The sequence below is a fragment of the Sinohyriopsis cumingii genome, chromosome 4, assembly GCF_028554795.1.
Source record: "Sinohyriopsis cumingii isolate HCF-2022 chromosome 4, ASM2855479v2, whole genome shotgun sequence".
Lineage (NCBI taxonomy): Eukaryota > Metazoa > Mollusca > Bivalvia > Unionida > Unionidae > Sinohyriopsis > Sinohyriopsis cumingii.
In genome coordinates this window covers 129,753,141-129,780,248 of record NC_142964.1, presented here as the reverse complement: position 1 = coordinate 129,780,248, position 27,108 = coordinate 129,753,141, and the positions used below count along the sequence as shown (strand labels likewise).

Sequence of the window (27,108 nt, the reverse complement as noted above, 5' to 3'; positions counted from 1 at the left end):
GAGATAACAACTACTCTGCATTATGCATAATCATTAACTGGTGAGAAAATTATCACTGTGCATGATACATCATCTTTAAGACAGGAATAGAAAAAAGCAAAGACAGCAGGGATAAACAAGTTATTTCTATACAGTAATTGTTAAGCTCACCTGAAATATGCTAGCTCCATATGGTGTTCTCCATGCATTCAGGAGGTTATCCTTGCCAGTGCTCACAAACCACTTGCCACAGTAGGCAAACTTCAAGGACAGTACACAGCTCTCATGGAGGTGAAGCTGATATTTATCAGGTTTTGAGTGATGGAGCACCTCAACATTACTGCTCTCCATCCTGAAGTACAAAATCAAATATCAGTATTACACAGTAGTAATTAATTGCACTACAGGAAGTTTGTTTGAGCTGATATAAACAGTGAGTCTGAAATGTAACATAAACGATTTACAGTACACTATGGACAATGAGTATGTGAGAGTTTTACAAGTTTATTTTAGTATACCAAAAGGCAAGCCAAAACAACTTTTCACAACAAGTTTCAAGGTGTACATTTTTCTTCAAACAAATATTGCATAAATATCTAATTATTGTGTAGAACATGAATACCCAACCTTCAAAGCAAAACTATATAAGACAGATGTGCAGATGGATACAGATATTCCACATTCTTAGTGGGTCATAAACTCACTTGCCTTTAATACATTTAAATTCTGTAACATGTTGCAGGACTAAGATACTTTTACATCTCGTGTTTTATCTCAGCAGCTTAAACTACTTAGACATGATGTATAATTTAATAACCTTATAAGATCTGATGTGTTTTATAATCATCTTTTAGTTTATATTCCTGTGACAGGATTTTTAACATCATCACTTTCAACATTTTACCTGGTTGTTCTTCATGCTAACATTTATTTGGGAGGATTTACCTTCCTGGGGTTTTCGCGCAATTCTTCTTTTTGCAATTCTAGAGATCACTGATTTTAATTGGCACCATTTAGCCATTTTTATGCCGAGGTTCCATTAAATGTAAATTACTTACATAAATACATTTTATACTCTGAACAGTTGAAAATGAATACACTGTTATGTGTTTTATCCATTTTCATTACATGCTAACTGAACATTCCTTGGTCAGAAAGATTATGGCATAGCTGGAATCATATCTTACCCAACTGCCAGCCATTCTCCTGTTGGACAATAACCAAGGGAAAATATCTGGGAACTAAAGTCATGCTGCTGGAGTTGTCTCCCCTGGAATTAGAGAGTTATCTGTAATTAATAAAGTTCCAATTCACTGAGCTTAGTATTATGAAACTGTAAAGTTAAATCAAGCTGAAGAAACAGAGTCCAATTAATTAAAAACATAAGAACAAGAGAATTAAATCCTAACACAGACGTATTAGATCACATTGATCATAACGAAAAGGGCTCAGAGCTTTCAATGATAAAGACAATTTCAGAGTACGATTAAATGTAAAGATGTTACATCATGGATAACCTTAATTTTAAAGACGGAATCAGATGCCTTCCCAGTTACATCTGCTAGTGATTCTGTAACATTTATTTTCTATAAAACTGCCAATGTTGCTGCTGATTCTGTAACATTTGTACTCTACAAAACTGCTGCAGAAAGTGGATATTGCTTCTGTAAGCCTTATCTTCTACAAAAATATCAGAGCTATAAATTCATATTCAGTTCCAAAGAACTGCAGTAAATCAACATACCTCTCGGAGATCCCAGGATCTGACAGTGTTGTCCAACCCTCCAGTCCACAACTTTGTACCATCTGGAGATATATCTATGCAGCTTGCACCATCTGTGTGACCTTGGAATTGTCTACAAAATGACATAGTTACCATCTGAATATAGAATATCGCTGATGCAATGATATGGCCAATTCCTTGAAGATACAGCAATATACATGTTGAATGTAAAACCTGTAGCCTTCATTCTTAATGGTTTCAATTTTTTTATATACAAGGAATGTGCTTAGAAACGTTCTATGACTGTCATTCCTGGATTCTTTCAACTGAACATCACCATAAATTCAATGAAAATATTGTGCCTTTTAAATAGAAAAATCTGATATATACAATATACCCAACTAGATCCAAACCTCGCATAACTGGTCGCTGAATCTTTTAAACAACACAAGAAGAATGATTTGACATGAACTCGTACACTGCAGGGCAGTAGATATTTTATATTCATTTTGTTTTTGCACAACAAAAAAATAATATCTTTCCAGTTTATAAACGTTACTTTTAAAAGAAATAAATAATCAGAAGCTAAAAAACAAGCAGACCTAAAGCTGAAGGTTCTTCTCACCGTTTATGAAATTTAGTTTCTTTCCAATTTCAGACCTGCCAACCTGGACAAGTCTGTCTCAGTAAGGCAGTAGATTTTTTTCCTGTAATTTTGACCAGTTTTCAGTCAGGTATAATTTTTTTAAATCATAAACTGCTATTGTAATGCTTGAAAACATAATTAAAAGTTTGGTATTCAAAACATCAACAAAAATAAACATTATATTCAACTGAAAAGTTTGTAAATTACACAGACTTTATTTACCACTAGCACAGTTGCACAAACTAAAGTTCCAAACCATATGTAGCTCAATGGCTTGTTGCTATCTCTCAACTGGACGTAATTCTTTTCTTTTTCCATTTCACATGATGATGGCAATCATATCTCATACTCAAATTTGCATGTGATATCCAATAAACGTGTGTCCCTTCCAGCTTTTATTCACAAGAATCTGAATATTCCTTTTTATTCATCGGCAATGATTATTTTAACTTTTCAAGAGGCTTATTTTCCCTTTCGTCTTAAACAGGCATCACTTGCTGGATGCCATTTTTACAAAATTCTATAATCAACAGTTTGATCATGCACATGCTTTGCATAAACAAATAGGTGTAGTTTAAAGCTTCTGAGGTGCTGCTGTAAAGTTAGTCTGGTTTCCTAATTTCAATAATTCTCATATGAAATTCTGGATCCAAATCAAACACGGATGAACACATTTTCCAGAATTTTCAGCAATGTTCATTTTTCTGTAGGTTTTGCTTTTATGCCTCTGTTTTTTAAGGGTAATTTTTGTAAGACTTATAGCAAAATCTTAAGGGTTGGCAGGTCTGCAATTTAAAGTGGACCACATCCCCATTCTGGTAAAACATTAATAAATGTTGTTGAAATGAGAGATTTCAGTTGCATTAAAAATTCCTCCTACCCACCTCACAAACCCTTTTCGTGTCCAACACATACCTGACTAGTGTTTGATTGTGGAGGTCCCATACAGCAATGTTACCATCACTACAACAACTGAAACACACTTTGGAGTCTGGACTGATGGCAAGAGCATAGCAGGCAGGTGCACTGGATGTTAGCTCTGCCTTTATGCGAGGTGTAGGCTGAAATACAAAGGTTCCACTTGTCAGAAAGTAAAATTTTGACCACCTCAAAGTTTAATATTGACCAACTACTGGCTTACAGCAGAAGAAAACTACAACTGAAATGGCTACAAATCTCCATGCTTTGAATATGTATACCGCTTAATCCTCATAACACAATGCAAAATCTCACATACGTCTTTCATTCACTTCTGATCCCTACCAAGGAGGCAAAAATGAAACCCCTCTTGCGGACAGTTTTCCTATAGGAAACGCTGAAGCAAGAATTCATTAAAATCCACTAATTCAGACGGAGATATGGTAATGGGACGACAGATGGCTGGAGGGTATCACATTATCTGTGACAATTTTTAAACAAGAGACAACCTTTTTGTTACACCTGCCTCTTAACCACAGAGATTAATCCAAGCTTTATGAATGAGTTTAATCCAGGGTGTGAGCAAATATACCAAGTCTATTACAATAATTTATGTCACTCTTGTGACTATGTCCATTACCATAATTGCAGTCACTCCCTATAATCTTGGGACCATGTCCATTACCATAATTGTAGTCACTCCCTATTATCTTGGGACTATGTCCATTACCATGATTGTAGTCACTCCCTATAATCTTGGGACCGTGTCCATTACCATAATTGTAGTCACTCCTTATAATCTTGGGACTATGTCCATTACCAACAAGCTTACTTAAGAGTAGCACATTTCTTACCGCAGCTAAATCCCATATTGACAGAGTACTAGCTTCTCCACCCACAATTAATGTCCTGCCATCTTGTAGAAGCTTTATTGACCGAATATAGTTATCTCGTTGCTGAAATGAAAGAGGATGATGTAACTAAAATATACTGACATGCATAAATAATCAAACAAAACACCGTTTTAAAAAATCCAGTTTTTTTTACAAAAAAAATACTGTAACCGCCAGAATGTCATGGTTAAAAAGGCTGAAAATTAAAATGTATTTGACAAGAAATTTAATTATCTAGTTTTTGCTGAAATGCAGATCACTTGCATTAATTGTTGTGTTGTTGAAGTTCATTAATTAATGAACAATGTGCCAGTGTTAACTTCAAGATTTCCTTTTGTTTTGGTGCTGTTCTCCATCACCAAGCCACTATTTTGCAGGTGGCCACGCAATGAAGGTTGCCAATAACACTCACGACTTTAGGTAAATGATGTTTTCTACAACTGCTTAACATGATACAAGTATATGCAAACCTAAATAAAAATCACATTGTAGGATTGTACCACTTGTACTTTTATGCAACTACCCACATGCTTGACAGCAAATGGAATTATCAGGTTTTGGCAACAGGCAACAAATCTAGTCTTGATCTGTGTATCAAAATCTTAATCTATAACAAACAGCTAGTTGATAAATTCATTCTGAAAACATTTAATCTTCTTGTGAAATCTCACCAACTAGTGAAAAATCCTCATTTATACTGCAATAATCATAATTACTGGAGATGATCTTGAATACAAAAGTACTCTTGAAAATGAAGACTGGTTGGGTTTAATGGCATTTTTGGAATACTGGCTGTAATATAGCAGAAAAACTGGTATCTTAATAAAGTATTGGACTGAAATCTGCATGCTGACTGTACAGTGTGTAAAGAACTTGCAATTTTTTAAACAAAATACAAGCCATCTATTTGTAAATCCCTTTGTTTTACATACTTTCCGACAAGCAAATATCCTCAAGTAAAATGTGTACTACTAGACACATTGATCTCTTACTAAAATGAAAGATTCAGGATCCACATGAAACATTTGTAATAATCAAGTGTTTATCATTAAGTACCTAATAGTTAAATTGGTCATTTAGGGTCAAATGGGGCTATTTTTGTGCTGGATAGTTTGTAATAATGAAATCCATAATGTGGTGGGTCTACTTTAAATAACTTGCAATATTATGTTCCAATGTTTCTTTATGTCAGTGAAATAGTAACATCATACCAAACAGTCCAGTTGAGATACTGGGCTCTTGTTGCCAGGCTGACTTATGTCCCATACTTTCACACAACCCTGCAAACAAAATAAAATGGTATTAACATTAATTGAAAAGAAAAAACATCCACATCTCAAATAAATAAAAAATATGTCCAACCTGTTATAAACAGCCACATCTCAGAATCAAATAATAAAAGAACACAGTAATTTCTTTTCCTGATAAACATTTTTTATGGGGTTGTGAAAAATGGATGTCTTTGTCAACATTTAAATACATAATATTGTTCAAAAGTCCTATATTTTCCACAGGATGATCTTTCTTCTTTGTATCATCAAATTCACGGCTTTATAGCAACCACAAAATTCACCAGAAATGGTTAACCCATGAAACATAGTGAATTCCAGGTAGCTTTTTAAGACCAGTGACTTCTTACTACAAGTACTGCTTCTCAAGGAACTGAACAGGGACATATGAGAATATTACAGGCAATTGAGCAATTGATTCACTGACATGACCAGGTCAGGCAATTGATTCACTGACGTGACCAGGTCTGTGATTGGTTCACTGACGTGACCAGGTCTGTGATTGGTTTGATCATACAGCTTATAGCATCCATGACTGTAAAGTACTAAGAACAAAAAGTTGGTAAACACTCTCAAAAGCACTGTGTAGGTCTCCCTTCAAAGTACAGTAAACATGATAACAGTCAGCAGGCATATTAATAATTTTATTTTAAACAACTTACTTCAGTGTCACGCTAATATAGAGTGCTTCAAAACTATTTTTTAGGCAAAGATAAGCTTTCTGACTCTTAGGAAGCATACAGTTATAACCTTCATGAAAACCATCAACACGTATACTTGTAACAATGTGTGTTTTTAGTTGTAATTGGTGATCCCACCTTCCCGCCTGTATAGACATGTCTTGTGGGGTTGCTGATAGTCACAGCACAGACTACTTCTCCATGATTGAGAGTGTTGATTTGCCGAGCATGTCGAGGTATTCCAGGGCCGATCAATGCATCAGGTGGGAATGGGACAGGCTGCATCTGCCCATCTGCACTAACATGGAATGAATATGCCCTGGAAAAGGTACAAGTAAAACAACAATATAAACTTGTCTAATAAATGGTAAATCTTCTTCTGATTAAAATTTCCTAGATATACAATGCTATAAACCATGAATGATACAGATTATATTTTAAAGAAAATGAAAAGTTGTGAAGCCACTATTATCTGTGGCATACCAATTGTAATGAGGTTGAAATTTTCATGCATTTCAAAGACCCAATTTACTTTTACCCTTTTGTACAATAAGACCACTTTCCCAAAGCAAAGAATTTCAAAAAAGTACAGAAAAACATCTTTATTGGGCAAAACTGAAAATGTATACCCCCAAAATTAATAAATTCACAGTACATGGGTTCTGCAGAGCACAGTATGTCTCACCAGCGCACCATGTTGTATTATTATACTCTGCTGAATCTACCCTGCACTCATTCAGCAAGAAACCATATCAATCAAGAAGCGCTATGTTAAAAACAACAGCTAATGCAGACAAAACAAAACTGGCTAATAAAAACATGATGTGTTACAGATGGGGCTAGGGGCCCCGAGTGGCCGAGTGGTCTAAAGCGCTCTCCATTACGGATCACTGCCATCTCACCTCTGTCTGCGTGGGTTCGAGTCTCGGATTAGGCTAATGTGGGTATGTGAGAAAGCTTGCCAGTAGCTTCTCATGGGTCGATGGTTCTTTCTGGGGTTTTCCAGGGTTCTTCCTCCATCATTAATACTGGCCGCCATGTTTTGCCTATCGTGTGCTGAAAAATGGCGTTAAACCCTACAACAACAACAAATGGGGCTGTTTATGGCCTATAATGGCCATATTCCTTTAAATAAGCATTGAGCTACCCGACATGTAAAAAAAAAAAAAAACGTGGGTAATTCCTTCCAGCCTGCACTACATTTGTCCAGTTGTATAATCATCTGGTCACTCCATCACAAATCTGGACTAAACTCTAAATCTACAACAATACTGACCAATCAAATCATTATATTAGTCAATTTTTAGTAAGATTTCAACACCTGGAGCAAGATTTGTTGCTTGAAATTTAGAGTAAAATTTTATAACATGGGACCTGAATATTGATATGTTTTACAATACAGAATTAGAACAAATAAGGTTACTCACGGTTTTCCCCCTGGAATGCTGCCAACTGATGTCCTCATATGAGAGTGAGGGTCAAATCCAACCTGTAAGTACAGGATGTACAATAAACTCCATTTATAATAATATGTACAATGATACAACAGCTTCAATGCATCCATATCACAGTTACTCTAGTTTCTTACATAATACCATATATACTGGCTTACAAGGCTGATCAAATTGCAAAAAATACAAACCCTGATATGTTGTCACATAATGTGTCATATATCAGGGTCAACATTATTTGTTCTACTGATCTGGTCGGCCCCAGGCATTTCACTTCTGTTGATGTGTTTTCAAGTTTTGGGCTTGGCCGATATGATTATGTAACAAAACTTTTAATCTTCTTGTAGCATCATGTGAGTCTGATGTTTTTCTGGGTTCTAACCCTGCCATATAGAGCCAATGATGTGTTAAAAAGTGGCATTAAACCAGCAGCAGCAGCAACATCTACTGAGTAGTCCTAACAAACTGCAGTGACTCAGATCTCCAAAGCATTATGTGATGGCAGATGTGGACCTATTTTGTTGTTTTTGCAGTCAGATCCAATTTATAAGAAAGTACATATGTTATAATACAACTATTTAATGAATATGCATTTTTGTAAAATGATAACAGATCACGAGACAGTTGGATATCACTACAGTTACATATTTTTCATAATTTGCCAAAGACGTGTGTAACCTTTTTCAAATACTAGTATTATTGTTGCTAGCTGCATTTCCATCATACACATCATGAAAGTACATAAAATAAATGATTTTCATTCTAAACTGGTGCAAAGAAATAACATACCATATACACTCACTTATAAGTCAATCTGCAAACAAAAAGACCATGATCTGCTGTACCATAATGCACCTGCATATCAGGGTCTATGTTTGTTCTACTGATTATTGCTAACAAACTGCACGGACCCAGATCTATTGTTGCATTATGCGATGGCAGATCTGGGTCTGTGCAGTTTGCCATTTGACTCAACTTATGAGTACATACGGTCACCAGAACTTTGCTCATTAGAAAGCGAATCATTCTGGTCCCATTAAATTTAATCTACACCATAAAAAGGGTACCCTTGGTATCAGCTGTGGCAAGACTCACATAAGACAGTATCAACTGATGTGTTCAGGTGAACTTGACTTTCACTTTTTCACCAGCAGTTCATTTCTTGATTTGTGACCAAGTCAGTTATTTATTCTGTTGTAAGATGATTTAGAACACAAGTTATCATGCAGAAACTAATCGCCTTTTATTTAGGTCATTGTGACCATGACCTTGAAGCTGTCTGACCCAACAGCTGAAGCTCATGTCCTTCCAACATCTGCAAGCAGTTCTTAAAAGTTTTGTGCAATTAAAGTTTGTTTTTTAAATATAGAAATCTTGCCCCATTTGTGACACACTCTCACTATCGATCCAGCTCAATATATTTCTTTGTTTGGTCAAGGCATGTGGTTCAGGACTTTACTGTGCAGAAACCAAAGTTACTATGTGGAAACCATCCCCCCCCCCCTTAAGGAACTTTAGCAGAAACAATAAGAGTACCATAAATGGCACGAGTTCATCTCTTGAACCAAAAATGCATGCAGAAACCAGTTTTTTCACAATGTTTATCGTGACATTTGACCTTTAGGCCCCAAAGTCTACAGGTTTCTTTATCTCCTAAAGTAAAAGCCATTCACAAATTTACAAAACAATGTTATTGAATAAACTTTTTCTCTGTCACAATGACTTTTGATCCCTGATCCAAAATCAACAGGTTTCTTACATATACTGAATGCATGCCATCCACAAATCATCAAGGTATGTAGTCTAGAGATAGCATTATTATGCAAAAAGCATCTTTAGTTTCTTCAGCCACAGTAACTTTGACCACTGACCTTTTTGACACTAAATCAAATGGCAACTTTTTTTATCCATGTGTATGCCAACAGCAAACTCTGGTGAAGGTACATAATCAAGAACTGATTTATTTTCCCTGCAAATACCATATTTTCTTTTCCAGTCATTGTGCCCTTGAACTTTCAACTACTGACCTTGAAGACTACATGCTTCTTCCTTACTTCACATGCAAGCTAATCATAAAGTATAGTCCATGGTGACAGTAATCTTGACCTTTAAGTTTAACCATCTGAACCAAAACTTGACAGGTCCAAAATGTTCAGGTAAGTTGTTGTTGTTGTTGTATGGTTTAATGCCATTTTTCAGCACAAGATAGGCTATACATGGCAGCCAGTATAATTGGTGGAGGAAGAACCCTGGAAAACCCCGGGAAGAACCACTGACCCATGAGAAGCTACTGGCAGGCTTTCTCACGTACCCACGTTAGCCGAGCCTGAGACTCGATCTCATGCAGACAGAGGTGAGATGGCAGTGATCCGTAACGGTGAGCGCTTTAGACCACTCGGCCACTCAGGGCCCCAGTTTAGGTAAGAGATATAGAACTAATGATATTGTGTAGAAACATTTCTTTTCTTAAGTCACAAATACCTTGAACTTTGGCCCATAAATCCTAACCCAAATTTCATGTCCAGACTGATGGACAAAATCACAACGTAGTACACTAAGCTTTATGATGGACATATAAAAAGTTGTCTTCCTCACAAGTGTAAGTTTAATGAAGATGTATTGTTAAGAATAGACCTAATTATGTAGAAACCAGGTTTCTTCTATGAGCCAGTGACCTTGATCTTTGACCCCAAAAGCTATAAATTTCTTTCTTTTAAGCCCAAGTGGAAGCAAATCGCAATGTTTTGTGAAGACAAATGGTTTAAACAAAAGTTACTGTGCTGAAACCATCTTTCCTTTTATGATTCAATGATCATGACTGTTAACCTTTTCACACAAAATCAATTCTGTCTTATTTTGCCTAAACTGCAAGTCATCCACTATGTCTGGTCAAGGTTCATTGTTTAGTACTAAAGTTGTTATTCAGAAACCAGAAAGAGACAAAAGGATGAACAGATATAGGATGTTTCATCTTATGTGAGGGTGTACACAAACTGTACTAAGAGATTATGAAAAACATAAACATGAAAATAAATATGTACTATGGATACAGGTAAAGTACAGAAAAACCGTTCAAATAACCCAATTTTCTTACAAGAATATCATAATTTTAATGAAGTGTTTTTATCCATCTTTGTGCCATCTAATTTTGACTTGTTTGATTCAGAAACAATATAAATCGGCATTGATACAACCTACCCCATTCAATATCTTGCAATACAGTTGCAAAATACAAGAATAACAAAAAAGTTAAATATTTTATTGCAATCCTGTGCTCACTAAAGCTGTCTAATGAGAACTCACCATGGGTGGTCGTGGGTAACTGGGCGAGATGCTGTTCATAATCTGGCTGGGGTAGGCTGGGCTGAGATCCGAAGCAAGACTGTGACCTGGGGGCAAAAGGGGATAGCCTGTAACAGAATAAACCATCCTGTCTCTCAGTCAGTCTGTCTCTTGAAGGTCACCTCTCACTGTATAAAATTAATGTTATTATGTTGTTTGTGATGAACGCCATCCGATATGTAGCCTTGAACTTTGACCTTCCAACTCAACTCATTTAAGCATTTAGGTTGTTGTATTTAGCTTAGAGGAAAAACTAGTGCCAAGTTTAATGCCAATACACCAATGTAAATAGGGGACATAATTAATTTTCTTTTAAATGAGGTTTTAGGTAAAAACTGGAAGCCAGATCAAGCTGTAGCATTTGCCATGAGTTGAATGCGCGAGAAGTTTGCATTTCTTCAATGCTGTACATATATCTCAAAGTATCTGAAGTCCAATGTATCCACAACATACATTCAAACAACAACAGTACAGATCTTATCCACGTGATGCCATGAGCAGCCATATTAAAAGCAATGAGGAAAGATTTACTACTGATTTTCTATGGTGTTCGAAAGTGGAAAAAAGACCATTCAGATTCCAATGAAACAACATGTAAAGGAGAAATTGCCCAAACAAGCAGTGTCAGTGTCTATATTTGTAATACACATGCCTCAGTATACCGTGACAATAATTCCAAATTTCTGAGGCATTGTATAGAAGAAACTTGCAGGCTGTCCACCCACCATATAGGTAAAGTGGGCTGAAAGTCATTTGCTAGGGACCTTTTCAGAATGAGTTTATATTAAGGTCCTAAAGTTCCTGTACCCTTAACTCGCCAATCACAAAAACGGGTCTTTATCAATATAGGAAAATAAGAATATCATCATTAAACCACCTCTAATTAGCCCAAATTAAGCTATATGTAGTTAGCATGAATTAAAACTATATGCAATTAGCCTGAATCAAACCACCTCTAGTTAGCCTGAATTAAACCACCTGTAATTTACTCAAATTAAACTACCTCAAGTAAGCTGGAATAAACCACCACTAATCAGCCTGAATGAAACAACCTCAAATCAGCCTAAATTAAAATACCTCTAATCAGCCTGAATTTTTTAATTACTTGATGCTCATAATGAAAGATTTATACCAAGATTTCAAGCATTTTTTCCAGACTGTATATACCTGCTTACAGGCCGAGTGAATAGGCCCAGGTCTAGCATTGCATAATGTCCAGCAGATCCTGTGTCTATTTAGTGTGTTAAGAGTAAAACAAATAGCAGACTCTTATCCTGTGTCTATTTAGTGTGTTAAGAGTAAAACAAATAGCAGGCTCTTATCCTGTGTCTATTTAGTGTGTTAAGAGTAAAACAAATAGCAGACTCTTATCCTGTGTCTATTTAGTGTGTTAAGAGTAAAACAAATAGCAGACTCTTATCCTGTGTCTATTTAGTGTGTTAAGAGTAAAACAAATAGCAGACTCTTATCTGCTGGTGTATTATGCAATGGTAGATGAGCATTTGTCCATATTGTTAGAAGTTGGACTTGACTTATATGCAAGTATATACGGTATGGATCTCTAACATTATTAAGTTATTTTGTAAAGTAACGACTGCCAAATTGGACAAAAAAGGACTCAATTTATTAGCATGACTAGAAATGTACAGCAGTCCCTCATTATAATGCTGTCAATGGTAGCCATGGATCATACTGCATATACTGGAATGTATTACACATCTGACTTTAGTATTTCATTATAAAAGTTGGATCCATGACCATACATGCCTTATAAATGGAAACATGTTGTAATTAGGGCAGTGGAGTGATTTATCTTCTTTATAAGCATTAATTATCAATCAAAATATGACCTACATTTCAACCAAATTACATCGTCTGGGTTACTAAAAGCATAATCCTACTTGACCTCATTAGTATTTCTGCATAATGTATTTGACTAACATAAACAAGGACCCCAGGTATAGTTTTTTCTACTTACCTAAAGGGATTTTTCCTGCACCAGACTTCAAACCGCCAGAAGGTCCTGGTGTTGTGTTGCCTGAACTAGTTGGGGTTGCAGATTTGGAAATGGGGGTGGATGCTTTTTCATTCTTTACAAAAAAAAAAAAGGAAAATGTCACCATTTCAAAATGAGATAAATTCAAGATTAAAATGTAAATTAAAAGAAAAAACTGGAAGAGACCTTTCACCTAGAATGGAGTGAGCACTTGTAAATTTTGAAGCATCATATAACAACTGAGCCTCTAACAAAATACCTGAAATAATTAACAAAATACCTGAAACGATCACAGCAACTGAGAAAGATTTTAAATAATTATTTTCTGATGCACACAATGTACTCAGGTTAAGCTAATACAGGAATATATTGCAAAAGGTCTAGATAATAATATACCAATAGATGTACCTCAATAAAGTATTCTTTCAAAGTGTGAACTATTGATAAAGGGACATTACTTTGCTTTAAAATTGATGATGTAGTCAAATTCGATTATATTCTAATTTCATTGCATTCTACTTTGATTGTATTCTAACTGGATTGATCCAATGGAAGTGTTTATTTTGAAGGCTTTGAATAAACACATTTACTGCAAAAATGGGTTTAAATAAATCTGTACAAACCATGATACCCTAACGAAGTAAACTTTCGATAAATGGATGACAAACATAACACAATTGTATATTATTTACATTTATTATCTGCAGTAAACAAATTTGGAAATTTTCTGAATGGGAATTTATGGCAGCCATATTCGTTACACGATCAAGCTGATATCTATGGTGACCCTTGGGTAAATAGTTTTAAATTTGTTACATTCTTTAATAATGTGCCAATGTTTGGTAAATATAATCCCACCCCACCCCACCTCCGAATGATATGCACAGTAAATATTTATTATGTTGACCCTTTCTTGATCTTTTACCTCTTTATTATGCTTGGAGGAGGAGTTACTGCCGTGGGATGAGGAATCACTCCTGGGACTACTTCTGTCTCGTTCTCGCTCTCTTTCCCTTTCTCTGTCTCGATCTCTGTCTCGATCGTCCTTCTTCCTGTTTTCTACAGTCTTAGTTTTCTGACCAGGAGAGATGTCTCCATTCATTGGTGAATGATTGTCCTGAAGTCAAATTCCCAGGTCTTAATCTCAGCAGGTAAATTTCATACTACTACATAAGGAATGATTTAATACCTCAAATTCTAAAATTTATGTAAAATAAACCAGCAATGAACTGCACATAATGAGATGATAGCCAGTGCCACACCTCAACATTTTAAAATATGTCTTCTACTTTAATTCCAACTGTTAACCTTTAACCATGATGGCATTTACTTTTTCTTTGTGGATTACTTTGTAATTGTCAAGGAATCAGATATATGGATGCAGAGAGGGATCTCAAGGGGTGTGTATAGAAAGTTTAATCCACCCTTCTACATATCATACATGATTGGGATTTGGGGATATAGAACCAACAAAAGGCATCCCTGAGATGCACCCCATGATGATTTTCCAGCTGAGGAGAGATCCTTTTTGAAAGTGTATACATAAACTTTGTGTATTAAGGCTTTTATTAAATTTTGCCTTTTCTTTGTTTTGTAAGCCTTTATCTTTGTTTTGCTGTGTATGCCTTTATCTTTTTTGTATGCCTTTTCTTTGACATGTAAACCATATGCATAGCATGGTACTAAATGGCCAGGATGATGTACCTTTAAATCCTATATACAAATACATGCACACACCCCACTCCTCTTTCTGATCTGAACTCATGGGAAGCAGCTGAAAAAACCTACCTCAAATGTTTCTTGATACTATGCTTGTCTGGTGTCATGTTACCATTTGGCCTTTGCCACAATGCTAGCCTGGTGTCCTGTTACCATTGGGAACTTGCCACTATACTTGCCTGGTGTCATGTTACCATTTGGCCGTTGCCACTATACTTGCCTGGAGTCATGTTACCATTTGGCATTTGCCATTATGCTTGCCTGGTATCATGTTACCATTGGAAAAGTGCCCTATGCTTGCCTGGTGTCATGTTAACATCTGGCATTTGCCATTATGCTTGCCTGGTGTCATGTTGTCATTGGGAACCTGCTAATATGCTTGCCTGGTGTCATGTTGTCATTTGGAACTTGCTATACTTTCCTTGTGTCATGCAACCATTAACAAAGTGAACCAACAAATTATGAGATAAATTGGTCAACAAAAAAACTCCAAGTACCACACAACACAAGGTTAGTTGTCTGAATGTCATTTATGCAGTCTACCTTTGAGTACATGTTATAAGACATACAGCAATGGTTCGAATAATACTCTTGATGCATTTGGGATTTCTCAAAAACTGCTATGTAATCTTGTATTTAGCTACATCCACTAGTAGATATGATTACAAGAAAAGATATGCAGTCTACATATACAGAAAGATGCAATCAATTGTACAAAGTTTCCTTGAAATCAAATTAAGTAATGCTATGGTCTGAACTGAAATGCAAAAGGCACTATCTATTTCTTAGTAACAGTGACCTTGACCTTAAATCCTCCCTTCCACATAGATTAGAGTTTGGTTGACTTCTGTGGTCTGAAAGTGAAGTTAACATCTAAGAAAGAAATGCAGGGCAAAATCTATTTTTAGCAATAACCCTGGAGCTACTGACCCCAAAATCAAAATGATTATTTCTTATGCCAAGAGATGCATGTACCAAGTTGTACTGAAATCTGTTCACTAGAACTAAGCTGTCATCCAGAAACCAAATCAGACTCCGGCACAACAACCCAGATGACAGGATCTAATAATAATCTGCAACTTTTCCCAGCTGGGGTATACAAACAAAAGTACTATTTTCATCCAATGCAACCATACTGGGACTGAACCCACCTATGTGCAGAGCTCCAAATATTGGCAAAGAGAATTAACTCTTCAACTTTGTACAAACACATGATGGGGATGCTATTAATGACACTGTGTGAGTCCAATCGCAATGAGTTTTAACCTCATAAAATTGAAGTACACATTGTTGATAATAAGTCAAATATGTTAGGAGCTACTAGTCACCTGAGACCCTTACACTACACTGAGCAATGAACCTGGATGGTACAAAAAAATAAAATAATTTGAATCAGATCATGTTACATCAAGAAACAGTGTTTGCATAAACAAGATGGTCTCAATCATTATAATCAATCTTTTAGTAACTTGGATTCAATGATCACTGACAAATTTTAGTTGTTTATAGAAATAGAAAGACAAGTCAAAAGACAGCACTACAAAAAACTCATCACTCACATTTCCAACATCGACAACGAGATCATCTGCATCACTTTTCTCACCATCACTTTCCTGCAACTGCAAGATAATACAGATAGTTAGTCAGACTGTGACCCAAACAATAAAACATTCCTCCTGCATCTAAGTTGCAAAAAACACAGAACTTTAACTCGAAACTTTAACTCGTAACTTCATCATGAAACATTAATAGATCTTTAACACAAAACTTTTTAATGAGTAACTTTCAGACAAAACGTAGCATCAAGACACAACACAAAACTTCAACACAACTTTCACACAAAACTTCAATGCAGAACTTCAACACAAATTTTTCAACACAGTACTTAATGCATACTCATAACATTGCTGCCATTATCACCAAGGAAACTGAGACCTATGTCCCATCATACTTATCCAGGTAAGACAAAAACTACAACCATAAATGTAGTACCATATATACTTGCTTACAAGTCCAAATGCAAACTGCACATAATGTGCCATTGGTGTAATCAGTTTGATAGGCATATTATACTATGGTACATCAGGATCTTTTGTTGTTTACAGTTTAATTCTACTTATAAACAAGTATATATGGAACAATAATTATTGTCAAGGACATTTTGAATGCCATGTAGTTCATGCGCAGGGCTTATGAGACCCCATCATAACTTTTTTATGATAATTTCCACTGGGAACAGTCTGTATCTTGGTCTCACATATTCTTTCAATTAACGCTGGCTTTTCCTAAAATTTGGACATATAAATTCTTGGCATTATAAAACATACTTCCTTTCAAAACTGAAGTATATAATACTGCAAATCGGAAAAGAGGGTGTGGCATTTCTTATACAAAATACAAAATTTCATAAAATACTCATTGAAAACAACATTTTGTATAGCTTTGTTGCTATTGAAGTCAATAAAAATTTTAAAACTTCATTGTCTGACTTTATTTGGGAAAGTTAGTTCATATAACCCTTTACCTCATACAACCGTCTTTGGACGCCTCTACAAAAGTCGCATCGAAGCGACTTTTGACGCTTCTACAAAAGTCCCATAGAAGCGCCTTTTGACGTCTGCTGTAAACATCAGCCATTTTAAGCCGGTTTTCGTAGCGCCACCTTCGGGGAAAACCCCTTATTAGATACTATATTCATTTCTGTGAATGACAATTACGTCAGATCACGTGGTCACTGTTTATGTACTGGTCGATATCTGCTATTTAAAGTAACTGGGTCGTAATCTCCACTCTCCAAAATGGCGGTCGCGGATTTCATTCAGTACTTACTAAGTTTTCATGATTAGAATCACAACTATGAAAGATTCAATAACCTAGGTAAAGGCTGTGATATTGATATAGGCTGCAATTAGTTTTTATAAATTATCAAATTTAGATGACTTAGTAATGTAGACACAGATGAAAAACTTGTAAATTTCGAGTATGAGAAATGGCAGCCTTACGGTTGGTCACACGGCCTCACTGACTTGACGGTGAACGAATTCTCTCCAGATTTTAAAGCACATAACAAATTCTTCCGTGATAAATAATTACACAGCTATAACAATCGGACTTTACTCTTACATTGTTCCACATATAATAGATGTGTACCAAAAATGTAAAATGGTTAAAATTGCTGTTAAACGTAACATACACTACATTGCTTAATAGTTCACAGGCAAGCTATGCGTATGCGGTTGACTAGGTAACCTGTGTTCTATGTATAGCGAGCTGCACTTTGTCACTATGCTCTATGAGGTAAAGGGATAAGTTAGTGATCTGAAGTAATGGAAAGGTCTTTACAATGAAATGATACAGAGCTGATCATCATGGAGGATCCAGGATTTTAGCCAATGGGTTGGAGTTTAAAAGATATTGATTTATTTTGTTCAAGATGGGCACAATTGTTTTTTTTTCTACAATACTAGTCTTACTGGAAAGAGAGGGTGTAGGGGCAGGTGTACAACTCCCCCCTTCCAACATTATCTTAATCTGCCCCCCCCCCCATTAATTCATATATCAAATGCCTGTACAGATGGGTTGTTACCCTTCCAATTTTCTGTGTGTAGCTTTGTTTCTAAAGTAGTGGGAGATCAGCAAAGGAGAGAAGACAGAGAATTTTTGTCCTCATCATGCAAAGTCTTCTGAATATCAGCAATATATTAAATGGTGAGCCTCCTCATTAAAAATCCCCCAGCTAACTAAGGTCGCAACAGCTTAATGTTGAGGAAGTAGCAATACTTACTTTATCTTCCTGTCGTCTCTTTTTTGATGAAGAGTTCATCATGTCAGGGGAACGGCTTCTAGGTCGATACTTTTCCGCTGGTGAGGCCGATGATCGCTGAAACGTAAAACATGTTTAGCTTGTTTTTACTTCTTCTGTGAATCCTGATACAATTGTCATCATTTTTATATTTTATTCCCCCCCAGTCACAATACTGTAAATGCAAGCAATATACTGGTATCCTAACTATTATACTCATCACACCTCCTGCACAAATGAGCAGGTTCTACACTTGCCCAGACAAACCTGTTTGGCTGTCTTGGTGTGTCCTTGGGAAAGGCACTTCGGTAAGAATGATACAACCCATTTGGTTGTCTTGTTGTGTCCTTGGGAAAGGCACTTTGCTCAGAATGATACAACCCATTTGGTTGCCTTCTTGTACTCCTTGGGAAAGGCACTTTGCTCAGAATGATAAAGCAATATGCTGAAAAGGCCATTAAAATCAGTAAAACCAAACCAAAAGACTAAATTTGTCTAAAACAATAAAATTATGTGAAATTGGGTCCCCTGCCAACAAATGCAAGGAAACAACAACAAAAAATCACAGTAGTGAAATCTATTGACCAAAATTTAAGACAGATGTTAAGTTACTGGGCAGACAAGAAAAGTTACAAAGTTTCACTGCCCTATCTTTAGTGGTAGTCCCACATCTCCTAAAAAATAGTCAGCCTTCAACAGATTTTATACCCTATTTATCCTGTCCCGGGAGTTTTCCCTTTTAAAGCCTGTTTCTTTCCTAACCATAAAAATAAATTAAACACAACTGATCAACAAAAAAATTAAGCTTTATGTGAAGCTAATGACTGATTTCTATCTGCATTGGTAGATCCTACTGCAATTGTTTTCCTTGCTTTCAACTGGGTTACTTCCCCTAGACTATGATTTGATCACCCTTCAAAAGTCAATTATTCTTGTGTGCATACAGACTATTGCCTAGTGAGTTCTATTACTCCAGGGTTCATAAATTCTATCAGGAAGCTTATTGATTTTCGTTAAAACATTCCAATCTTGATGTGGTGTTTACTCGGCCGTCACTGATAAAACCAGTCATCTATTGGTGTGATCCGAAGTATTTACATAACACTTTAGCCATCAAGTTAGATACTTTCTATTAGTTAGGCCAAATCATTGTTATCAAAATAGAAATCCGTTTACTCTACAGAGAACCTGTAAATTATATTTGCCTTGTAGAGTCTATCAATATTTTTACTTCCCACTCAGTATTCACCCAAATGAAATACGAGCTCCTTTGTGTATTTATTTCAATAACCCACAGCTAGATGTTCACACAAGATCACTGCTATTACAGAAACTTTAAGTAAAAGTAATCTCTACTTAAGACCCTCTCAAACTAACTACTATAAAAAATCTGACAGTCCACCTCTCAACTGAACTATGACTGTCTTGAAAATCTGACAGTATCTACTGGCCACAACACGTTGCTTACAATTTAAAATTTTCAAGTGCAATCATTATATGTTATCTGGCTGGGAATTGTTTCATAGATTCATTAAAACATTCTAAAGAAACAAGTCTTTCATCACATGAGCAACTTTTGTTTAATAGCAACTTGGCTGGATAAGATTTAATTAAAATTTAATTAAAATGAAAAAGAAAACCATTTACTTAATGCAATGGTTGTGAAATATTCTATTTATTTTGACAGGTATGCTTGGGATCTACATAGAATTATACAAAACTGAAATATAATGGTGTCTTATCTTTTGAATGAGAGAGGGAGAAAAAAGAACTATAACATTCTTTATTCTGAAAATGATAACCTGGATACAAGATCTGTTCTCAAGTTCTTTAATTCTTATAACAAAATCTGGTTTGACAGCGATAACAAGAGCCTATTTCTATTCATTTCTGTGATAACATCCAATTTTTTTTTATCCCTGGTATTCTAATGATTCGACGAATCAGAAACGTCTATTTGGCTCATTTGAACAGGTGACTTGGTTTTTATCCCTTTAGGCTTTTGATTGTGATGGTGAATAAAATTCTTCTAGACTGTCAGATTTATTTCAGGACTTAACATTTATTGCAAACAACAGGTTGACATTTATCCCTGAGATTTTCCAAGAATTTGCAAGCAGCAGAGTAATATTTTTGCAAGATGAAGGACAAGACCAAAGTAAACCAATGTTTTCACCCACCAGAAACTGATTTTTACCCACATCTAGTATGCATGTTAAATTAGTGTCTTTTAAATTGACTGCACACACAGTGGCATAGTGGTTAAAAAAGGATTAGACTCATGACCATATATGTTCAGGTTCAATTCCCATCACTGTAACAGCCTGGATGTGATAATTTAGTGTGCTCTTGGTTACCCCTCCCCCTTTCAGAATACATGTATACCATCTGACCAATGATGTTGTAGAGTAGGACAAGAAGACTGTCAGGATTGATGTATGTAAAGCCAGGACTACTGTTTGACACTGTCAGGATTGATGTATGTAAAGACAGGACTACTGTTTGACACTGTCAGGATTGATGTATGTAAAGATAGGACTGTTTGACACTGTCAGGATTGATGTATGTAAAGCCAGGACTACTGTTTGACACTGTCAGGATTGATGTATGTAAATATAGGACTGTTTGACATTGTCAGGATTGATGTATGTAAAGCCAGGACTACTGTTTGACACTGTCAGGATTGATGTATGTAAATATAGGACTGTTTGACACTGTCAGGATTGATGTATGTAAAGACAGGACTACTGTTTGACACTGTCAGGATTGATGTATGTAAAGACAGGACTACTGTTTGACACTGTCAGGATTGATGTATGTAAAGATAGGACTGTTTGACACTGTCAGGATTGATGTATGTAAAGCCAGGACTACTGTTTGACACTGTCAGGATTGATGTATGTAAAGATAGGACTGTTTGACACTGTCAGGATTGATGTATGTAAAGACAGGACTACTGTTTGACATTGCCAGGACTGATGTATGTAAAGACAGGACTACTGTTTGACACTGCCAGGACTGATGTATGTAAAGACAGGACTACTGTTTGACACTGACCTTGAGGAGCTCTGACCAATCACTTTTATGTATCTGGACAGTGAGTGGACTAGAGGTTTAGTTAGATCCAAAAAAGAGGCCCAAGATTGCTTGATATTGCTCAGCTATTTACGGAACTGCTATGAATTTCAGTAAGCACCATATGTTAAGAACATAGCCTACGCAAACTATCTCTCAAAATTGATTTATATCAGGTTGATTTTAAATATTTTACTATAGTCTGATAAAAATTCCTTCCTAAGGCTTAATTAATATGCACTGATATATTAAATCACTGAAGTTCTATAAAACTGAAGTCTACAAACAAATCAAGCTATAAATGTGTGGTCCACAAAGTCAACCTCTTTCACACCAATTTAAATAATTATTTATGTCATATTGTTTAAAGGGGATATGTTTATTTTTGGTAATTATTATTCATGTGTTCTTTTGTATTATTGTATTGTATTTCGACTGCAAGAGCAAACTTAAAGACCTAATAATGTTTCCTACCTGAAATATTCTCAGCATGTTTTTTATTTTTTAATGTTTTTCTAATTTCATGTTGTTTGTTTTTGTAATAATATTATTATGTTTCTTATCTTATAGGTGTTGTCTAATGTTGTAAAGCGCTTAGAGCTTCTAAAGATTAGGCGCTATACAAAGTCCTCATTATTATTATTATTATTAAAATATAGAAATAGCATAAGTTCCAAGCAATTTGTTGGTAATAGCACTGGATATATGAAATGTAATTAAATAATGCACAACAGATGAGATGACTAATGATTCATCAGCTTAAACATGGCAAAACTAGCAACGGCCACACTCCAGTACACCGAACAGACCCAACTTCTTCCAAATAGTTTAAAATTTAAATTTGGAAAAACTGTTAGAAATAATTCTCTGCAAATTAATTTATAAACTTTCATATGGGTTTTACAAATATTGTTCTTATTGCAAAGTCAATAAAAGAGCCCAGTAACGTGCAAACATCTGTAATTATGACAAGAAAGTATGATCCTCAAATATTAAAGTGCACAGTTTATGCTAGTCTGCAGCTGAATATTTTCTCAAAAAAATATTTCCATTTTCATACTTTTAAAGACAAATTATTCAATTAAACTCTTAACGTTGCATTATTTTGCTGATTTTTTATAAATGGTTCTTTTGAAATTTTCTATTCGTTTTAAACGTTTTATTTACTGGCTGTCATAAGTGTTGCAATGGAAAGAACTGTGTAACCCAAACATGGGATTCTGAACTGTCAATATAATGAGTTTGCTTTGCTTTAATATAATGACAGAAAAAGATGAAAGCAGAAGATAACTTCAAATTCCATACAACCTGAGAACTATTTGTAACTGTACTGAGTTTCGTTAACATTTACAGATCTTGCTCACAACAAAAGGAAGTGTCCATCTTCAATATCTAGGTTTCCTCAAAATTTACTCTGTATTTTAAGTTTTATTAAAATACAGGGTCTATTCAAGACTGAACATTTAGGGACAAAACACACTCTCCAACCTGGAAAAAAGATACTTTTCTGAAAACAGATTTGATTCACAAAGGTGGAACTTTTAAAAAATGATCCACGACTTTTGCACATTCAGTTCATTTTTCAGTGCAAGTCATTAAAACCAGTATTAATCCCACAACCACATACCCTAGACTTGACTCAGGAAATGTGGCCTTCAGAGTGGTAATGTGCCCAGTTAATCAGATGCACAAATACATCATTAAATAAACATGAATCTCATTCATTATCGAAACTGTCAAATAATGTGTTAAAATCACAAACTCCAAGTTTTATCAAAAACTGGAGAAGAAATTTGCCTTCAAAACATTAACAAACTCATCCAATCAGAAGCAAAATCACCTCATTATTATGCATGTATCACAGTAACAAACTCATCCAATCAGAAGCGGGGCCCCAAGTGGCCAAGTGGTCTAAAGCGCTCTCCGTTACGGATCACTGCCATCTCACCCCTGTCTGCGTGGGTTCGAGTCTTGGATTCGGCCAATGTTGGTATGTGAGAAAGCTTGCCAGTAGCTTCTCGTGGGTTGGTGGTTCTTTCTGGGGTTTTTCAAGGTTCTTCCTCTACCATTAATACTGGCTGCCATGTATAGCCTATCCTGTGCTGAAAAATGGCGTTAAACCCCACAAAAACAACCAATTTAAAGTGAAATCACCTCATTATTATGCATACATCATAGTAATAAATTCATCCAGTCAGAAACAAAATCATGTCATTATTACGCATGTATCTCACTATCAAGCATGTTCAAGATCATGATGACAAGCATATAGTCCAAGTCTGATCAAAACAGGATCAGAAATGACTCAAAGTGGAAATAACTCTGATGCAAGATAATCTTAATAGTAAGTGTGGAGCTTGCTGTCCTGATCTTGACGATGTAACTATACATTCCAAGTTTGATCAAAATCAGATTATAATTATGGACTTGAGAGTGACAACAAGCTGAGCCAATCAGATCCAAGCTAACTTCGTACATAGTCAGGAATCTTGCTCATTAACAAAATTTTCTGAGATCTCCAAGAAATAAGTGTTTTCCAACTTAATGAAATTCAGATAGGAAATATGGCCTCCAAAGTGGTAAGAAGCTATCAGATGCAATATCACCTCAAAATATGCTTTGATCTTGCTCTTTTGAACTTGTTGGAGGTACTGATGATATAAACCTATATTCCAAGTTTGTTCAAAACTGGATCAAAAACATGTCCACACAAGCAGCAACAAACAAATGTTGACCAATGGATGACAGACATGGCCAATCTATAAGCTCTGGAGGCCTTAAAAACCTGGTGTTGTAGAGGATTATAACTCGTGGGTTTAAATGAATAGCTAATTGTCATTTATAATTATAATTGTATAAAATTTGTAGCCTCCAAATCTTAACACCTCTTTTATGTTGATATTGTTGTTGTTATTGTTATTGGGTTTAAAGCCATTTTTCAGCACAAGGTAGGCTATACATGGCAGCCAGTATAAATAGTAGAGAGAGAACCCAGGAAACCCCCGAAAGAACCACCAGCCCATGAGAAGCTACTGGCAAGCTTTCTCACGTATCCACATTGGCCAAATCTGAGACTTGAACCCACGCAGACAGGTGAGATGGCAGTGATCCATTATAGTGAGCACTTTAGACCACTCTGCCCCTCAGGGCCCCTCCTTTGTTATGTACACATGAGATTATTTCCATACAAAAATATAACATATACTCAACATGCAAGAAGTTGTTTTTTTTTAAAACAAGACAGCTGGCGGATTGGTCAACCACAAGACCTAGAACTTATTTAGCATCTGTAAAACTAAACATAATGTGATGATCACAAATGTGTGGGGAAGATAGAAAGTCACACAGATTGACCAAAACAAATGGGACAAAATAAGATGGGAGATAGCCCCACCTCCACCTCTGGCTCATTTCAAGCAAACTCAGCTTCCATGCAAAATACAGATGACAAAAGAAAAAGCAGTTTTGGGGATGGGGATGTAATATTGTGAAAAATTCACGTATTACATATGCTGTTCCATCAGAAAGTTCCAAATAATGTTATGTACTCTTTTTGAAAGCACAATTTGTGATGCAAGCAATAGGTCATTTCTGGGGACTTGAACAAGAAAAAAAAGATGCATGTAAAATTTTGATTCAGCATATGAACTGTCCAAGTCACTTTAGATTTCAACATTTCACACAAATGAACAAATTCAGAACTTATGGTATTTGAATATTCCAAGTCTACGAGTCCTCTGAACAAGTCTGCTAAGATATGAAGTGCAGGTCCTTTAACAACTTATAGGGAAGTAGAAATACTTATCTCATCTTCACACAATACACGGAAGTCCTTGTTAAGTATCATTACAAAGTAAGTGACTGCATCCGAAGCTTGAGTGGTTCTATTAATTTTGTCATGAAGACCATGATATCTTCAACACAATTTGGCAGTGGAAAGCAGTCAAACAGCTTGTGACTCACATTAAAGCGGAAACATCACTTGTATAACCAATATTTCATGTAAGAAGGAAGAAAAATATTTGTGATGTAATCTTCATTTCCACCCTTACGTTTCGAATAACAGAGAATATAACAGTTCAAGTTAACATATTGCTTCAAAAAAAACAACTTTGAAAGGCAATACAAGCTATCTTTATTTAACATATCAATGGCTTATACTACTTCTTGTTGTGGACTGTTTTGTCTACACTGTTTTGATCCGTAATCAGTGCCAACGGAAGCATCTGCTGGTCCGATTTCTCCTGCCCCCTCCCCATGTTTGTCAGGATAGCTAATATTATTCTTTATTATTGACTTGCAATCCAACTAATAATTCATAACAACTATATCCAATTTTAAATTTTAGTAATTACTAAATCGGTGCGCTTAAATAGAACACTAAAATGAATCTTAAAACAGTGCTTAAATATCACTAAAAATGGGTCATAAAACTGTGCTTAAATATCACACTAAAAATGAATCTTAAATCTGTGTGCTAAATAACACATTAAATACGAATCTTAAAACTGTGCTAAAATAACACTAAAAACTTTGTTTAAATATCACCCCAAAATATGGATCTTATAAATTCTCTTAGAAAACCAACAAGAAACTTCTTTTTGTCATCACCACCTATTACACAGCTAGAATGTAACACCTTAATCAAACTTTAGCCACAGCTTTAATGTAGGGTGTGGATAGAGAGACATACATATGCACAGACACACTCGGATGCCCAAGTGTGTTCCAAGATAGATTTGACAAAAGAGGATTACAGAGAGGATACAAATCTGTCTAATTACAAAGAAAAACAACTAAAACTCCATGGGTTTGGAAATCTCCAAGACAAACAAGACAAAACTCAACTAATTCTTGTCTATTGAGATGAATCTTTACACTGTAAACATCCCGTCTTTGCACTGCTACAATAGAGATATTTGGTTTACTCTGAGATGAGTGCTCAGCCAAACTACGATAAAAAATCAATGGACATAAAACTCATTTCCACAGAAGAGACATGTAATCTTTCAATGTTTAAGCTTGGCAAATATGAACAAATGTCAAGTTTGTGAAGGGACGTTTATCCACTTCTATGTACTCATGGGGTGAGGTGTACCCAGAAAATACAAGCACACAAACAAAAGCCTATAAGTCTGTCATGTAAATATTGGTTTTGCTACAAATTAAACAGCATTAATATTCCCTATCAACGCAGTCAGCTGCAACGTTGACACTTCACACCGCTAAAGAAATTGGTCTTGAAATAACCAAACCAATCGATAAGTGAAATTATTGTCAATAAACAGCTATATCTGATAGTATTGGAGTGGAATTCCAGACAAGACTTGTAAGACATTTGAGTATTAATCCCCCCCGCAAACATTCTGCAATAAACTTTTTCTCTAAGGAATTTTTTTGTCTGGGAAAATGAAACAAAATTACATCAATGTCAATTTTGTTTCCAATTTTTTCAAATATATGTAAATCTGGAAATACTAAATTGCAGAAAGAAAACAGTTCCCAATTTACACTCTCTGAATCTGACAAGTTCCCCATACCTCTGCAAAATATTTGTCAATTATTTTAGAGCTTTATCTCAGCTCTGGGGGTGGG

General features: G+C 35.6%; 1 protein-coding gene across 3 annotated transcripts in view; it reads right to left on the bottom strand.

Moving 5' to 3' along the window:
• LOC149802090 (transducin-like enhancer protein 4) overlaps positions 1-27,108 on the bottom strand; it is an 89,028-nt gene that overhangs the window by 7,970 nt on the left and 53,950 nt on the right. Inside the window, exons 9-21 of one of the 3 annotated variants that reach the window (XM_089956487.1) lie at positions 18,421-18,516; positions 16,196-16,255; positions 13,843-14,034; positions 12,900-13,011; positions 10,883-10,989; positions 7,556-7,617; positions 6,267-6,447; positions 5,371-5,439; positions 4,121-4,222; positions 3,264-3,409; positions 1,724-1,835; positions 1,167-1,249; positions 151-331 (exon numbers count right to left, since the gene is read on the bottom strand). In XM_089956487.1, coding sequence (XP_089812613.1) covers positions 151-331; positions 1,167-1,249; positions 1,724-1,835; positions 3,264-3,409; positions 4,121-4,222; positions 5,371-5,439; positions 6,267-6,447; positions 7,556-7,617; positions 10,883-10,989; positions 12,900-13,011; positions 13,843-14,034; positions 16,196-16,255; positions 18,421-18,516 — 1,503 coding nt within the window. The remainder of the gene's footprint in view (positions 1-150; positions 332-1,166; positions 1,250-1,723; positions 1,836-3,263; positions 3,410-4,120; positions 4,223-5,370; positions 5,440-6,266; positions 6,448-7,555; positions 7,618-10,882; positions 10,990-12,899; positions 13,012-13,842; positions 14,035-16,195; positions 16,256-18,420; positions 18,517-27,108) is intronic. The other 2 variants (XM_089956488.1, XM_089956489.1) reach the window with 2 other exon arrangements.